General features: G+C 41.7%; 2 protein-coding genes across 2 annotated transcripts in view; one reads left to right on the top strand and one right to left on the bottom strand.

Moving 5' to 3' along the window:
- vit (vitrin) overlaps positions 1–11879 on the top strand; it is a gene marked incomplete at both ends in the record, with an annotated part of 38296 nt that extends 26417 nt beyond the window's left edge. The window contains 4 exons of the mRNA XM_080740657.1: positions 40–143; positions 2799–3025; positions 4363–4876; positions 11701–11879. Coding sequence (XP_080596783.1) covers positions 40–143; positions 2799–3025; positions 4363–4876; positions 11701–11879 — 1024 coding nt within the window. The remainder of the gene's footprint in view (positions 1–39; positions 144–2798; positions 3026–4362; positions 4877–11700) is intronic.
- Positions 11880–16326: 4447 nt separating this feature from the next.
- Positions 16327–18456, bottom strand: part of LOC308296857 (striatin-like) — a 55427-nt gene continuing 53297 nt past the window's right edge. The window contains exon 17 of the mRNA XM_080740207.1: positions 16327–18125. Coding sequence (XP_080596333.1) covers positions 17956–18125 — 170 coding nt within the window. The 3' untranslated portion in view covers positions 16327–17955. The remainder of the gene's footprint in view (positions 18126–18456) is intronic.

Here is an 18456-nt window from a genome sequence, read left to right as displayed (position 1 = left end):
CCACAAAATGAGATTGTTGTTGTGTTTTTTTGTGTGAAGGGATGACCCTGTTACAGAGCTGAGTCTGAAGACCTACTCCAACTCCAGAGATGTGAAGGCAGCCATAGATAAGATAACCCAGAAGGGGGGTCTCTCCAATGTGGGTGAGTCACCTGGACACCACATAACAATTTACTATTTACAATTTAGGCATTTAACAGACGCTCTTAATCCAGAGCCACTAACAATAAGCAAGGTAATACATCAATACATCAACATCTCTACAAGGTAATGAATGCATCAATACAAAAAAAAACCAAAAATAAATGAGTCAAAGAAGTAATAAGTATACAGTTGATACTTCCATGTAAAATATTACTCCACTACAAGTGAAAGTTTCTCAAATGTTTACTTGAGTTTAAAGACGGGGTGCGATGATTTCTTCCCCCCATAAAACATGATCATCAGGTATTATGATTATACTAGGATACTTCAAAAAAGTATAACAGGTTTTCACCTTAGCACTACCCACCTTGAGATAAAACAATCAACCTACTGTACAATCCCAGCTTCCCTTCTAGCTTTATAACTGCCCCTAACAATACTGCTATCACAGAGAGAAACTCAATAAAGATTGTATTAATTCATAAACTACTGTATTTATTTAGTTTTTTCATTTTGAGCCAAGGTCTACTCAGTTTAGCTTCTGCAGTCAATGTAAACAATTTGTCGGGAAAGACATCTACTGATGTCTATTGTACTGTTCATCCCAAATGAGTTGAAACAGGTCTAGTGGTGACAAGGTGACAAGGAATTGTCTGCCTGGTCAAACTTATAAAAATTCAACTGCTGACTTGAAGCTATGTTTAAAAGTAACTACAGAGCAAGGAGAGGGAAGCACGCACATCTTCAAAAAATGTTTCAGGTGCCGAACCAAAAAATACACACCATAGGAAGAAGAGAGGTCCGCACACTGTTCTGTAGCTCCAGCGACAATTTTACTATTTACTAAATAAATTGTCGCTGGAGCTACAGAACAGTGTGCGGACCTCTCTTCTTCCTAAAAGTAACTACAACCTTCATTGAAATGTAGCGGAGTCAAATTAAAGTACAATATTTGTCTTTGAAATGCAGTGGAGTAAAAATCCTACGAAAATAAAACAGTACAGTACTCAAGTAAATGTGCTTCATTACTGTCCACCACTGGACAGGCATGGCCATCACACAAACACAACTGTGAAAGTGAAAAGGGGCACAATTATCGCTTGGCGATTCCCATTTTCACATGCAAGGATAGAATTAAATCTAAATCTGCCCCAGGACACCGTTTGCTAAATTACAGTTCTGCTTCCGCAAAGCAGTGTTTTCTTCCTGGTCTGACCAAAAGCATTCTGGTTTTACCAGCTCAAGGGGTTCAGCTTACAAGAAGCAAGCTCTATTTTCCAGCCTTGGCTGGTGCGTCAGCACACATTCACTGCCACATGTGTTCCAGGGGTTGGCTCGAATCTGCAGCCTCATACAAGAAGTGATGTTTGTGTAAGTTAAGGAGCCCCCCTCGAGCAACAATGTCAACCTCATAGTCACTAAATACTGATCTCCTCCTGTTCTCACAGACATAGCATCGACCACCCGCTGCGCTTTGACAGGCTTAATGATATATTGTAACTATTTTCTGAAAGACTAAACTGTACCAGCCTGTACGCTTTGCAGAGACGCAAATGTTTTTGTATACGTTCTAAGTAGAACGTGATATTTGTATGTGGAAGACATGAATGCATGTATTCTTAGAATGTTGCTCTAGTAACGTGGCTACGTTTCCGCCCTACAGAGCCCTGATTATCTGAGCCTGGGGGCGTACATATCAACTGGTCTACTGTTCACGCCTTCCTCAGACCTCAGAGAAAATTTGAAAATAATTATCTTGAATTTGGATTTGATATTTTATGCGATGGCCTGGTAGAGCAAAACACGATACCATAATGAAGTAATCAAAAGATTTCACATTATTCAACCCAACCTAACATACAGTACTTACAATCCTACAGCGTGCGTGTTTAGAAAGCACATGCATGCATGTCGTGAATAAATAGTGAAATTGCAGACTGTATTGGGGGGGGGGGGGGGGGGGGGGGGAATCACACCTAGTGTGAAGTGAGCGGTCCTAATTATGAGTTAATTTCATTAAGCGTTGCGCAAAGCTTGGCCAATGTCACCCTGGGCGTACAACAAACTTTATGCGATTTGTTCCAAGATGTAGGCCAGATGTAGGCCTGCTTCAGAGCCCGGACATTTAGTGAGTGTACAAACTTTGAGCGCTTTGTGCCAAGATGTAGGCCAGATGTAGGCCAAGCTTCGTGTCCCGGACAAGGCCAGATGTTGGAGCTTAGCTCCTTCCAGGAGCACTGCTCAAAAATGTAATAACATCTGAGCTCACTGAATACAATAAAGTACATACTAATAGAATACATATTAGTGTGCTGACCATTTTACTATATCTCAAACAAGCCCCATTTAAAAACAGTGGTGTGATATGGATTTTAGAAGTGTGAGTCCTCTAAATTCATGGCGTCATGCGCGCACGCTGTTTTTATGGTTAATTAGTGTTTTTATTGTTAATTAGTGTGTGCATATGAGGCGCGCGTGCGTGCAGCAAAATAAGTGTGGGCTCGCTGAGCCCATGCGAGCCCATGGCATCTCACCCCTGTTTAAAAATGATCTGAATAAATATGGTTGTACTTTAACCAAGATGCTCAAAGGTTGCTTATAATATCCACCATCCATGTGCACTGAATATCTACTGCCCCCTTGTGTCCTGATAGGGAAGGCCATCTCCTACATCAACAAGCACTACTTCAGTGATGTCAATGGCAACCGAGGAGCAGCTCCCAACGTGCTGGTGGTGCTGGTGGACGGCTGGCCCACAGATAAGGTGGAGGAGGCTTCCCGGCTGGCTAGGGAGTCTGGCATCAACATCTTCTTTGTCACCATCGAGGGTCCCGATGACAACGAGAAACAAAATGTGGTCGAGCCCAACTTCGTTGACAAGGTATTATCACAGATCTTTAAACATTGTCCTAACGAAAAAAGAAGCGCTGCAGGGATCAGTGGCTCTAATAGACAGGTGGTCTTTGGTGATACAAGTAGGGATATATGAACAAAGAAACAACAACATTTTTTCAAAGAAGTACTGCTTAGCTCCAAAAAGGTGTGGACTGCAGACTAATAAGGAAAATAATTCCAAGGCACTCTGTCTTTAGTGAAGAAATATGAGGATTTATTTTTACTGTCTACCACTGGATTTGGACTAGGGTACTGATTGTGGTTAATGACTTTGGTACTGACTATGCTTAATGACTGTGACACTGACTATGGTAATAAACCCTTTTGCAAATCCCGCCCCATTCTGCCCTGTTACTATGATGGGACATTAACCCTGGGCAGATTGTTTTTATAGTGGAAGTGGATGGGATTTTTTTTCCCTTCATAGCCTCATTACAGCTATATAAAGTACCAAAGGAAAAACACCTAGGTGATATTAATAAAAAGGGAAGACAAAGGTACAGTAGTTACATTGCAAAACAGGGGATTTACCCGAAAATATATGTTTTAATTTGTTTAATCCCAGTGGGACAGAATCCTCTTTGCAGATTCTTTTATAGTGGTAGTGGATGGGATTTTTTTTCCCTTCATAGCCTCATTACAGCTATATAAAGTACCACAAAAAACACATCTACGTGATATTAATAAAAAGGGAAGAAAAAGGTACAGTAATTACATAGCAAAACAGTAGTTTCCCCCCGAAAAATAAATGTTTTAATTAGTTTAATCCTCTGGATCAGAGATAGAAAGAGAAGCGCATTGCATCTTGGGTACTAGGAAGAGGACAGAGAGAATGTTTCTCCTCACATAATAGGCTGGCTTTTCGTAATTCTGCCCATTTAAATTATATGTACCCAATCGTGACTCTTAGACCATTGATAAGGTACATGTGAACTAGTTTGTTGAAGCTTATTCGTTATGATGAGCGAGATCGCTTGACGCTTGCCGTCGCTATCACCGTACCGGCCGATCTCCGTGTCGCGCACTGCGGACAGTTGTTGAAAGCCACATTCAATATTCTCCACTGCACAAACTCCACCCCCGATAGCAAAAAGTGAATGTTTTTTTCTGGTTGGCCAGTCAGGGAGTCTCAGGGACCAATCAGAAGGCTGACAAACGGTCTATTGCTATGGATGACTATGGCACTAACTATGCCAGGCCCAGGCCCTGTTACAGGTTCTGATAATCTTGTGACAAGGCTGGTAACATGTCACCATTTCCCTTACTGTACATACATAAGTTGACCAAACAAAACGTCTAACCGAGCTCCATGTGTGACCACAGGCAGTGTGTCGGACCAACGGCTTCTACTCCCTGCCCGTGTCCAGCTGGTTTGGCCTGAGGAAAGCGGTGCAGCCCCTGGTGAAGCGCGTGTGCGACACGGACCGCCTGGTGTGCAGCAAGACCTGCCTCAACGCCAACGACATCGCCTTCGTCATCGACGGCTCCAGCAGCGTGGGCACGGGCAACTTCCGCACGGTGCTGCAGTTCGTGGCCAACGTCACCAGGGAGTTTGAGATCTCCGACACGGACACGCGGGTGGGCGCTGTGCAGTACACCTACGAGCAGAGGCTGGAGTTCGCCTTCGGCCAGCACAACAACAAGGCCGACCTGCTGAACGCCATCAAGCGCATCAACTACTGGAGCGGCGGCACGAGCACCGGCGCCGCCATCACCTATGCCGCGGACCAGCTGTTCAGCAAGTCCAAGCCGAACAAACGCAAGATCATGATCGTCATCACGGACGGACGCTCTTATGATGACGTCAGAGCGCCCGCACTGGCTGTCCATCGCCAAGGTAAGAAGAAGCAGACAGAATAAGAAATTATAGGTCTACATAGCTTGCAAGTTTTGGTTCAGGCAGAATATACTCTAGAGCAGGGGTATTCAACTAAATTGTTAAGGGACCCAAAGGGCCAGGGGCCCGGACTAACGCGTGTCTGTCGTCCGTCCGTCCGTCCGTCCGTCCGTCTGTCTGTCCGTCCCCTTGACAATGCATTGGGCGCTTAAAGTTAAATATTTCAAAAACTACAAATGATTTCAAAGTAAAATTCTCAAGCATGCAAGTCCAAAGTAAGGTTCACTTTTAATGTGTGATTTCACTTTGAAATGTTTTGTAGTTTTGGAGATAATTAACTTTTAAAACCCACATTTGATAAATTTGGCACCTCGCTGTTCCTTCATACTTTAACTTAGCGACTGATTCAAAATTCAAAAATTCCACCTTACTGTGGACATGTATGGTTGAAACTTTTACTTTGAAATCATTTGTAGTTTTTGAAATATTTAACTTTAAGTGCCCAATGCATTGTCAATGGAAAGAGTACAAACTTTGGCAGGCTACTAGAGCAACCAAGTTATACCTAGAAACACCATTCAAAGTTTATCGTGTTCAGCTTACTGTGGAAATGTTTGCCTGAAAATGAATATTTGCAATGTTTCATTGTTTTAGAGATATAGTCTTTACAAAATTCGGAAAATTAACATGGGGCTTAATGGCAGATTGTCAATTCACCTAACTACCAACACACATGCTTGAACGTTTTACTTTGAAATGTTTTGTAGATTTGGAGATATTTAACTTTTAAAACTTAAAGGTTTGGCACCTCGCTGTTCCTACATACTTTAACCGAGCAACTTGATTCACAATTTAAAAAATCCACCTTACTGTGGACATGCATTCTTGAGAGTTTTACTTTGAAACAATTTGTAGTTTATGAAATATTTAACTTTAAGCGCCCAATGCATTGTCAACTAGAAGCAGTGCTCTTCCGAGCACAGGTCTCCACCAGGTGTGGTATGTTGGTTGTGGGTGTGCATTGGGTGGTATTGAATTAGGTGGTTATGAATGAGCGGAGTCAGGTGAGTGGACAAGTTAGCTTCAGAGACAGTGAAGTGTCAAAAATGTGTTTGTCAAAAAACAGCCTCATGGTGGCGCTATAAAAGGCTGATGTGAAAAATGCAGGGAAAGGGTTTTTCCTTGGCCTCTAGGGAGTGCGCTTACAAAGTTTGAAACTGATCAGTGGAGTTATAGGTAAAACGACAAATCTGCCTGTTATAGCACCACTATGAGGCTGATTTAAAAAAATGTAAGTGGAATTTCTTCCTCGGCCTAGTGGGAATGTGTGTGTGCGATTTCATGAAAATTGCACTTTGCATTTTTGATTTGAGGCATTTTGTTCAAAACGGCTCAATCCTACAAACTTTGGAAGCCAATCTTAGCCAATCAGGATGGAATATGCACAATCGGACAGATCCATGTCGAGATACTGCCTACCGATTTGTAGGATTCAAAACCCAAGATAAACATTTTCACTGTCCATTTGAATTCTAAACGGTGGGTTAAATATTACTTTCCTGATTGATTCTTCATGTTAGCATGGCACAAGACATAAGTCTAGGGTTTATATATGAAAGATCTGGGGTTCGAAACTCAAGATAAACATTTTCACTGTCCATTTGAATTCTAAAAGATGGGTTAAATATTACTTTCCTGATTGATTCTTCATGTCAGCATGGCACAAGACATAAGTCTAGGGTTTATATATGAAAGATCTGGGGTTCGAAACCCAAGATAAACATTTTCACTGTCCATTTGAATTCTAAAAGGTGGGTTGAATATTACTTTCCTAATTGATTTTTCATGTCAGCATGGCACAAGACATAAGTCTAGGGTTTATATATGAAAGATCTGGGGTTCGAAACCCAAGATAAACATTTTCACTGTCCATTTGAATTCTAAATGGTCGGTTAAATATTACATTCCTGGTTATTTCTCCATGTCAGCATGGCACAAGACATAAGTCTAGGGTTTATATATGAAAGATCTGGGGTTTGAAACCCAAGATAAACATTTTCACTGTCCATTTGAATTCTAAAAGGTGGGTTAAATATTACTTTCCTGATTGATTCTTCATGTCAGCATGGCACAAGACATAAGTCTAGGGTTTATATATGAAAGATCTGGGGTTCGAAACTCAAGATAAACATTTTCACTGTCCATTTGAATTCTAAAAGGTGGGTTAAATATAACATTCCCGATTGTTCTCCTATGCCAGCGTGGCTCAAAAGATGAATCAAAGGTTCATATATCAAAGGTTGTAGGTTCAAAACTCAAACAAAACTAAAAGTCAACCCAAATAAAACAACTCAAAAGCTCAAACAAAACTCAAAGTCAACTAAAAAAAAATAAACAACTCAAAAGCCTCAATAAAATAATAAATATAATAAAGGGTGAAAAAAAATTGCAATGGGGTAAAAACACAATTAAACAATAACCATCCCCTAAAAAGTATCATACAATAAAATGTAATTAATAAAATGTAATTATATAAATAAAATGTAATTATATAATTAATATGTAAATTTCCTAAACTCCTCCTCCTAGAGGTGGGCTTTATCTATGCTCCACCCTCTCCTACTGGAGCTAAAAGAGGGCGTGAAGAAGAGGTTAGGCCCCTCCCTCTCCTACCAGAGCTAAAAGAGGGGTTGACGAGGGCGGTGGGCTGATTCCATGCTCTTCGCCTTAAAAAGACCAAAGTTGAAGATTTTCCAGTAGTGAGATTCAAACCCACATCCTTCAGGTTGTGAGTCCTCTGCTTTACCACTGCACCAACAGGATTTTCACACTAATGACATGTCGGAGGTTATATTTAAAGTGAAAAGAAGAGCCGACAGGTCAATAGATGAAAATCCAGTCAGCAAACACCTCTACCCCTGACAGAGTGACTGAATCTACTAGATACACCCTCTTATGACCAGGGTTCATTATGACAACTGCAATTTTGGTTGTTCTTTAAAACCATCTTATTAGAACATCCAGATTTACACGTTCATTGAAAGCACATTTTATTAGTTTCAGATGATCAAGAAAGACTATAGCAGTTTCAACCAAGTTATTTTTTTTAAATGTTTTTTGTTAAATCAAGTGCATTTGCGGTTTTCACTTTTGAATAAAAAAATATGACTATGTTTACAACTAGTTTCTCAATGTGGTATTATAACCATAGCTTCATTGATTAGCTAAATTAAGTTTATTCGAGAAAACTTCTGAACTGCATTGCTTTGAGCTGTAAATTGAAAACAACCACTTCCATTTTATGTATTTATTGCAAAAAACACCAATTATTTAAACAAACAACTGATAGCTGTACTGCAAACAATTTAGCCTCACAAGAAAGTATGACATTCTTTTTTTAGCATGACGTTAAGTGACATTTTTCATAGATTACTCCCATAAAACATACTAAACCCCTTTTAGTCAGGGTGTGACTCAAGTGTTAGTCAAGAGGCAGAGCAGATCTACTAGACGATAGCTACTGAACACTGTGCACGCATTTAACTACTGGCAGAGAGCTCACGAAACTGAGGGTTTAAATACTCACAGGGTTAACCAGACACAGGTGAACACAACTGACAATCAACACAGGGATTGGCTAAGAGACTAACAGGACACAGGTGGAGAAAACTATCAAGCACAGGGAGGTGAGATAAAACGGTAACAGAGTAGAACAGGAAAAATAGGACCATAATGCCTACAGAATGAAAGGAACACAAGAATTAAAAAAAACAACAGGACACACTGAAATAATGGAACAAAATAAAACATAAAGTTTTTTAACGACACTAGTCAAATGTTAAATTTCTCTAACAGATTGCATCCTAACATTAAGCAATACGGAACGCACATCAACAGTTATATGATCAAGACCTGTGTGCTCTTCCATGGTACTGACTAACTACTATGGTGATGGTTACTGACAAGGCTTTTCCATGCTTCTGTGGCAGCAGACCTATGTCAGTGGTTTATAAGGCCGGCTACAGACCTAAAGGCACAAAAACGAGTGCGTGTCGTGTGGGGGAGGCGGGGGGCAGGCACAGCGCAATGCATTCCGGATGGGAGTCGAGTGGTTCGAAGTCGAGTGCGAGTCGTGTGGTGTTGTGTGGTTGCGTCCAACTTGCTCACGACTCGCACTAGACTTCAAACCACTCGACTTCCATCCGCAATGCATTGTGCTGTCTCTGCCCCCCGCCTCCCCCACACAACTCTCACTCAACTTGTGCGTTCCAGTCTGAGTGCAGCGTAAGCTCACGGTTTGCGGTTCTAGACCACATTTGTCTTTGATACTATGACGCCATGCTAATCTTTTCTGTATCGTTCCAATTTTAGCATGGCACCATACTTATCTTCTCTGTATCGTTCCAATTTTAGTACCACTTTACCTCATGGTTCCACCTCATATAGGCCTAGTCTCAATAAAATATAGCCTCCCAAAAAGTACCGCCCCCTTCTCGAGGGGGTCCAATAGGAAATGGGCCCTGGTGTGACATCACACCAGTCCCCTTTTCAGGAGAGAACTGTTCGGACACACTCACTCACTCAGAAAATCACAGAAATGAAAACCAAGGCTTAAAGTTAATGAATTGTATTTTTTGGGGTGGAAAAATACACTGGGAATAATAAAAATAAGAATTTTTTGGGCATAAAACGACAAGGGCGGAATTCAAGTGTGACTCGCATCACGGCAACCACACTTCTTCTTTCTATTCTATTCATGAAATTACTGAGAAAAATATCAGAGCCTGCTTACCGTCCAGAACATGATGAAGTACTGTAGGTCTGTAGCAGTGATGAACAGGCAGTAGATCAGTTTGTGATTTGAGGCATTTTGTCCAAAACGGACCAATCTTAGAAACTTTGAAAGCCAATCTAGAGATACTGTCTACCGATTTGTGTGATCTTTGGACAAAATCTGTAGGAGTACTGGCCAAAAGGTAGTTTTGCACAAATTAGCCTCCTGGTGGCGCTAGAACAGGCCCATGTGAAAAATGTGTGGCAGAGGTTCTGAATTGGCATCCAGGGAGTGTGTGTGCTCATTTTGACAGCGACCAGGCCAATGGCGCCGGAGATTAGCTGGTAACAAACTTGGAGGACGGACGCACGGACAGGGGCGAAAACATACTCTCCCCCTGCCTTCGGCTGGTGGAGACAATGACAATGGCCTTTTAAAGGAGAGAAAAATTAGGCTATCAGTCTCTATTGCTCAGATGCAGAGATGCTGAGATTTGATCCCATGACCATCTGGTGTTAAGTCTTTTCCAAGTGCGCTTACAAAGTTTGAAACTGATCGGTGGAGTTATAGGTAAAACCACGAATCGGCCTGTTATAGAGCCACCATGAGGCTGATTTCAAAAAGTTGAAGTGGCATTTCTTCCTCAGCCTAGTGGGAACGTGTGTGCGCGATTTCATTGTGATTTGAGGCATTTTGTCCAAAACGAACCAAACTTACAAACTTTGAAAGCCAATCTCAGCCAATCAGGATGGAATATGGACAATCAGACAGATCCATGTTGATCACATGACTGTAGAGATACTGTCTACCGATTTGCGTGATTTTTGGACAAAATCTGTAGGAGTAGTGTACAGAAATGTGTTTTGCAAACATCGGCCTCATGGTGGCGCTAGAACAGGGCCATTTGAAAAATGTGGGGCAGAGGTTCTGAATTGGCATCCAGGGAGTGTGTGTGCTCATTTTGACAGCGACCAGGCCAATGGCGCCGGAGATTAGCTGGTAACAAACTTGGAGGACGGACAGACGGACGGACGCACGGACAGGGGCGAAAACATACTCTCCCCCTGCCTTCGGCTGGTGGAGACAATGACAATGGCCTTTTAAAGGAGAGAAAAATTAGGCTATCAGTCTCTATTGCTCAGATGCAGAGATGCTGAGATTTGATCCCATGACCATCTGGTGTTAAGTCTTTTCCAACAGAGCTACCATTACTCAGAATGTGTGAGCGCCCAATGCATTTATAAAAACATTTTGAGTCATCCATATGTTTGCATAGAAAATTCCAAAGTAGTGCACCATTGAACTATGGTAAGACTGGGGTTTGAACTTGGCACCTCTGAGGCAAAGAACTAATAATTGGACCACTATACCACCTCTCAGGCTCTCTTGGGACATGTCTCTTAGTTAACATTAACTTTTTTTTTTTCAAGGCTAGAATGATAGAAATAGGAGGGGGGAAAAACACTTCAAAACACTATGAGAGCTGTGCCCTGAGTTTCTGACAGGTAGTAAAGTGGTCTAATGATCTGACTTTCAGCAGAGAGGTTCCATATTAAAACCCCAGTCTACCTGTAGTTTGATGATGGAGTACTTTGGAATGTTCTTTGTAAAGATATGCATGAGTACCTCAAAATGTCTTTAAAAATGCACTGGGCACCCAAATTATGTGTGTCTGGGTGTCTTAGTTGGAGGAGCAGCAGCACTTCTGCATCTGAGCAGTTCACCCTGAAGGTTTGATTTTTCCCTCCAAAAATTACACCTTACTGTGGACATGTATGGTTGAGATTTTTTACTTTGAAACAATTTGTAGTTTTTTAAATATTTAACTTTAAGTGCCCAATGGAAAAAGTAGGCTACAAACTTTGGCAGGCTACTAGAGCTCCAAACCTATACCTAGAATCACCGTTTAAACTTCATCATGTTCAGCTTACTGTGGAAATGTTTGCCTGAAAATGACTGTACTGTACTGTCTTGGTTTGAACCCTCTGCCGTGCTACCTCGTCTCTGCAAAGTGCTCATCACGTCTTGTTTCTCATCTCCTGTGTCCTAGGTGTTATTGCCTATTCCATTGGTATTGCGTGGGCAGCCCAGGACGAACTGGAGTACATCGCCACCGACCCCGACAAAGAGCACTCCTTTTTTGTAGACGAGTTCGACAGCCTCTACAAATTTGTACCCAAGATCATCCACAACATCTGCCAGGAGTTCAACTCCCAGCCCAGGAACTGAGAAAGGAACACACACACTTCACCCAAAGGACATGGGGTGCAGGGACACAGAGAGGGAGGGAAGGAGGATAGTGTGGGGGATATGGAAGTGACCATCTTGATCCTGCAGCGTCACTGCTGCATCTGTCAGAGCACCGAGTCCTGACAGAACATTGATAGTTCATCTGTTGCCCAGACGGTGGCGCTTTATTGGTTTACAGAACCAAATATTTTAACAGGGAGGTTATTAGAAATTCGGTGAGGACTGTGGGGTTTGGATAGCACAAATCAAACTAAAGAGAGGCACTGGGTGGGTCACAGTAATAAAGTTCAGGCTTCCTGGTAAAGGGCCTGGCTCACAGCCACACTGATATTTCAAGGGATACTTTGAAGCTATGTCACCTATTGGAATTCATCTCTGTGGGTGTCTCGTCATTGACCATATTCACAAGGTGGCCATTTTGCCCTTACATCATGCTTGAGCTGTGTCTCAAGTCCTTAAATTAGATTCTATTTCCTACACTTCTTTCCTATTTCCTGCCTTAGTCCTGCCCACTGACAATAGAACGCCCCTACAAGGGAGTTGGCCCCAAGAGGGCGATAGCAAGAGGCCAGAACAGACCTGTACTTCCCGTTTCTGCGTGACGTAGGTGGATACCTTTTTAGGAGGCTGAAGCATGTTTGGAGTCTATTCATTTACAATGAGAGAGCTAACGTGAACACAGAGCAAAATAATAGTTCAGAAGCTATGGTCACTGAACTAAAAATTGGACCCGATCACCACAAGCCTCATAATATTAATAAGATTGTCATACTAAAGTGGCTTTATAATTGCTCTTTATCTGTCCCAGCAACACACTCTTGCAGGATCTATAGCACCAGTAAACAGGACGTGTGCCAGCGCCCACTTAGGAGGCTATTTGTAGGATTTGTGTACAATGTTGCATTCTAGTGGATCCAATGAGGTTGAGCTATCTTCATAAATTAAATATCTTTGGTTGGCCTATCACCTGTGATAAGAAATGGGACGTCTCCTCTTCTCTATTTCCTCAATGGGAGGGACTAACCAAAGATATTTAATTAATGAAGATAGCTCATCCTCATTGGATCCACTAGAGTGCGACATGGTACACAAATCCTACAAATAGACTCCTAAGTGGGCGCCGGCTCTGACGACAAATCTCGCGCACGTCCTGTTTACTGGTGCTATAGATCCCGCGAGAGTGTGTTGCTGGGACAGCTAAAGAGCAATAATAAAGTTGATTTTCTCAGTTGTTGTGTCGCTGAAAAAAGCCACTTTAGTATGACAATTTTGTTAATATTATGTGGCTTGTGATGATCTGGTCCAATATTTAGTTCAGTGACTATAGCTTCTGAACTATTATTTTGCTCTGTATTCACGTTAGCTCTCCCATTGTAAATGAATAGACTCCAAACATGCTTCCGCCTCCTAAAAAGATATCTACCTACGTCACACAGAAACGGGAAGTACAGGTCTTTTGCACCCTCTTGCTATCGCCCTCTTGGGACTAACATACAAGCAAGGAAATAGGAACTAGGAAATAGGATTTGATTTAAGGACTTGAGACGCAGCTTTGGGGAGGGAGTTACTGTATAGGACAATGAGTGGGTCCCACAGGAAAATCTTATTTAAGAGATCAGCACAAGGGGGAATTGAACGATACGAATGTTGTGGACATCATCAGCCTTCCACAGTGTGTTCTCAAGCAGTTTTCTAACCACGTTTATCACTTAAATTATAAGACGGTTTAGTTTGCGACCCACTCATATTAACTGGCTACGTATAGAGTCTGCGCCATGTTAAAGACTGAACACAAGGTCCCATATTCCCAGTGTGACAGTGCCATAGAAACAGGGTGTATTTTCGTTCTTTATTATGCAATATGATGGACAAAAGTAAAACTACCTTATTGGGACATGGTGCTTGCAGATAAACTTAGATTTTGCATGCCTAGCACTTGCTCTTATGGCTTAACGTACTGCATAAACTTAAAATGGTGCTTTTTAATACAGTTCTCTTTAAAGAGGACATACTTAGCATTAAAGAGGCCATACTTGGCATTTTGATCATCCTAATAGGAGATTTGATGGTAGGGACATTCTCAAGTTCCTCTCAAAAAGACAATGGTGCCGATATCTGCTTGATGGCTTGAATTATCCCGTTTGTTCACATCAACCAAATGTACACTAACAAATGGATGTGAAAAGGCCATGTACAGTAAGGCTTCTAAAGCCACTACATAAATATGGAACAATACTTTGGACAGTTCAAGAAGTGAGGATAGGGGGAGCGCATTGCAGGTTGTCCAGTACATTACCCTGTATACAGTGAACACAAATCTTTTGCTTCTCAGGAATGTAAGCAGTTCCTCTCATCATCGCTCACTTTCTAATAGCGTGGTTTGCTATTTACATTGCAGGCATTTCTCGGTCTTGTTGAAAAGAGTATTTATATTCTACCTGTTAAGTCCTGTTTGTACATAATGCATATTAAAAAAAAAGCATTTTGCCTATAATGTTCAAATACATTGATCAGTATTTTATTGCAATTTTTAATAAAAGTGAAAACTAAAATCTGATGAGCATAATTCTATACTAAACCAAGTGTCTCATACTGTATGTGCTACTTTTTACTCACTTTGGTCACTTTCAGGTACTTTGACTCAAATAAGCTACTTTAAACTCTAATAATTACCAAGTATCTTTAACTCATTTCCTGCCATTTTGAATGCCATTTTTTCAGGATATCCTGCCAGAAGTCTCCATAGACTTCCATGTAATTTATAGTGCACAGTGCACAGATCATGCACGCCCATGCACAGATAATGCACCATGTTTGTGCAGGCTGTTCACAGCTTTCAAACTAAATAATCAGATTGGAAATTCGTTCAGGCATTCTTGAGATAATAGCCATTATGTTTTACATGTAATGTAAACAAAGATGGCTGCCCTGTATGAAAGATGTTTTTTTTTTTTTTTTCCCAAACTCGTCATACTTGTCATAAGCAGAGTGGACCCAAAAATATAACTCGTCAAACTAGTCATAAGCAGTAGATGAGTTAAAGGAGTAGTTCACCCCCAAAATGACTTTTTCTCTATTGATTACTCACACCATGGAGACTTGAGTTCAATAATATTTTTCTTTTTTTGTCGCATTCCTAAGAAAAAATGTGATTGCAATAATGGGGATGGGGACCCGAATGCATTTGGGTCCCCATCCGGAATCAATGGTGCTAAAATTACTTTAATCAAATTTTTGTCTTAGGAATGCGACAAATACGAAAAAAATATTATTGAACTCAAGTCTCCATGGTGTGAGTAATCAATAGAGAAAAAGTCATTTTGGGGGTAAACTACTCCTTTAATTTCTGTGGTGAGTTTGCATGTTCTCCCCGTATCTCCTTGGGCATAGGCCCTCACACAAAAACATGCAGTAGTTCTGGTTTCTATACTACCTCCCCCTAGCCAGCTGGGTGCTCCCCAATGTCCCCTGGCGCGGCAGGGGGAGAGCGGAAACCAGGACTACAGGTTAGGCAGTCACCGGGTGAGAAAAATGGGTTGCATAAACCGTGGGATAAAAAACATTTGAAAAAAAAAAAAAAAAAAACCTCTCTAAGGGCTTTTAATTTCCTTTAATCACTTTTAAGTAAATTTACCCAAGGTACTTTTTACACACCAGTCACTTTTGACTACTTTTACTCCTTTAAATCCCATGTAAATAACTCTACTCTTAACTCCCTTCAATCACTTTTAAGAACTTTGACACAAATGAAGTACTTGCAAATAAAGCACAGAGTGCCGCGCTGCAAGCTTGTAGATCTGCTATTTTTGAAAAAGTCGTGAAAATGTGTGCAAATCTTTGAATATATGTATTTTAAAAGCGAACGATTCTAACTCAAAATTTGCTTCTGGGGTGGTCCCTGGAACTAGTTAAACTATTTTGGGATGGAGGTCCGTGGCCAAATACATATCATTTTGGGGCTCCTTCACATGAAAAGGTTTGAGAACCACTGACATAGTAGTCTCTCAAGAACAGACTAACTGAGCTCCAGTTAAGTGAAAAGGACCTTTTCTTTGACGATGGCTGGCCAGATTGCTGACATAGAAACATAGGTTTTTCAAAAAACCTTAGAAGGATTCAAAAGACACTTATAGAATCGGGTCAAAATTCTAATTTTCACGATTTTTTCAAAAATAGCAGATCTACAAGCTCGCAGTGCGGCACTCGGTGCCGCGCTCTGAGCTTGTATATCTGCTATTTTTCAATAGTTAAAGCATAAAATGATACACAATAAAGTGTAGCCGTTCTAAATGGGTTAAAATGCCTTATGAAGCAATCGGCGGGTTAAGGTGTGCTGTGCAGAACCTAAACTACACAAATATGACCAATAGGCCCACACTTTTGCAAAAAATGAAATTACGACCCCCAGATTACATTTTACAGCAGTTTTATTTTTGAACAGACTTTCATATACAAACCAGTGACTGAGAAAATGGCTCATGTGAAGCTGTACTGTACACAAATAATAATATCTCAATTGATTTGCATTTACTTGGGACAAGTTCCTCATCAGAGAACGTTTACAGTATACTGTAAGTTGCAGCTCTGGGTATTCAGGACATTAAGTCCTTTACTTTTGGATGCATCGCTCATGATTTCAAATAGTCCTACAGAACTGCACTAACTTCCTGCTAAAATACATTGGACTACTGTAGATATCTGATACATCACACTGCAGTCAGGCATGTCCACACAATTGGGAAAAACTACAAACGGTACAAGCCATTCAATTCAAACAAGAGCAAAGTGGCCAAAATCGATTGGTTATTCCTAAGATGGACATCTATTACCAAGTTAGAATCCACTGACAGAACCAAAATGGTTTACTCTGAGAGAGACGTTACTCTTTGTAATCTTACTTCTGAAGTTACTCTTTGTAATCTTACTTCTGAAGTGTACAGTTACTCGAAAATCTAACAAACAGGCAATATATTGTAATGGTCTGTTTTCACTGTGCCAGCTTTGTTTTGAAATGCACAAAACTGATTCCCCAACCACACTTATCAAAAAGGAGCACTCAAACTCACGCTGCACAATAAGTTTTAAGACTGAATATATATTTTTGTTTATTATAAGTATTTGTAATTTTACATCCAATGTTTTGTTAAAATGGACAACATTGTGACAACCTTTTTCTTTCATTTTTTTTACCTTCAACTCCACCCACCCCCCCGCCCCCACCCCCAACAAAAGCTTGGTAAAATAAAATAACTTTTTCAGGACCTTTTTAAAGCAAAGGCACATTTTGTCAATAAGTGTTTTTTAAAAAGGAAAGCAAAGGGCAGGCCGTCAGACACGAGTCGGTCTCGGGAAGCAAATTAAAAGCGAAAGAGACTTCCCAGGACAGCCCCACCAGCAAGCCTTCAGGTACCCCCACGTTTCTAGAATAATAACACAAAACCTGACATGGAGGAAGGGGTCCTGTCCACACTGAAGCCAGAGGAGACCTTAGCCTGGTGAGGGGCCCCGGCCGGGGAGTCGGGGGTGAGCATAATGTTGTAGGGGGAGGAAAACCTGCGTGAAGCCTCACTTCTCCAGGCCATACTCACTCACAACGCTTGTCCTGACCCTCCTGGCTTCAGAGGGTAAAGTATGGGTTCATCTATATGGATGCTGTCTGAGGAGGAGGGAGGGATGGATGTATGTATGGGGGGTTGGGGGGGGGGCGGAGCTCTGTGGCCCGTCACACCCAGGCCTGCCTGGATGGTTGAGGGGGGGTTGGGGGACATAGGTAGCTGTGTGCCCATATAGCAGTTCTCCTCCAAGCTGGCCTCCCAGCCAACCTACGGCCCTTTCTATCAATAGTCAGGGCCCCAGTTTGAGGCTAGCGGCTACATAGTCTGCCAGTCAAACAGGGAAACCAGGGGCCAGAGAGAGAGAGGGCTTTGTGGTGATGTGGGATTGGACCCGTGGTTGAAGGTCCTGCCCCGTCTGTATCTCTTATTGGTCCCTGTCCTTTGGGAGGCTGCGTCAGTGGGCGGGGCTGCAGGGTTGACGAGGGCATGCCGAGGCCACGTCATACGAACACCTTGGCGAGGGCGTCTGCCCCGGCGCTGGCTATGTAGCATTTAGTGGGATGGAACGCCACGTCGTGGATAGACTCCTCGAACTTCTTCCGGTGCGCCGTGAACTCCTGGATGCAGGTTTTGCTCTCCAGGTTCCACAGACGGATGGAGCAGTCGTGACCTGCACGAGTGGAAGATTGGCGTTGTTTATTTTCTATAGCGTTAGGATGGCTGAATCCACATTTGTGAACATGAACAACCTTCTAATGCGGATAGATGCGGTTATGATGCAATTCCCAAACAGTGGTGTACAATTCTGATGTATTTGTACTTAAATCAGATACAAATATTGTACTTTTACTTCACTACATTTATTAGAAAAGTTACTTTGTAGATTTTGATTATCATTACAAAATATAAATTAACCACTGCAACCCTATATACATTCTGTCCCATTTGAAAATAGTAATGTGTCGCATTGTGAGCTTGTATCTGCTATTTTCAAAAGATTG

Source organism: Nannobrachium achirus (genome assembly GCF_963921795.1).
Source record: "Nannobrachium achirus genome assembly, chromosome: 13".
Lineage (NCBI taxonomy): Eukaryota > Metazoa > Chordata > Actinopteri > Myctophiformes > Myctophidae > Nannobrachium > Nannobrachium achirus.
The sequence above is the reverse complement of the archived record's forward strand: the minus strand, read 5'-3'. Positions and strand labels throughout refer to the sequence as shown.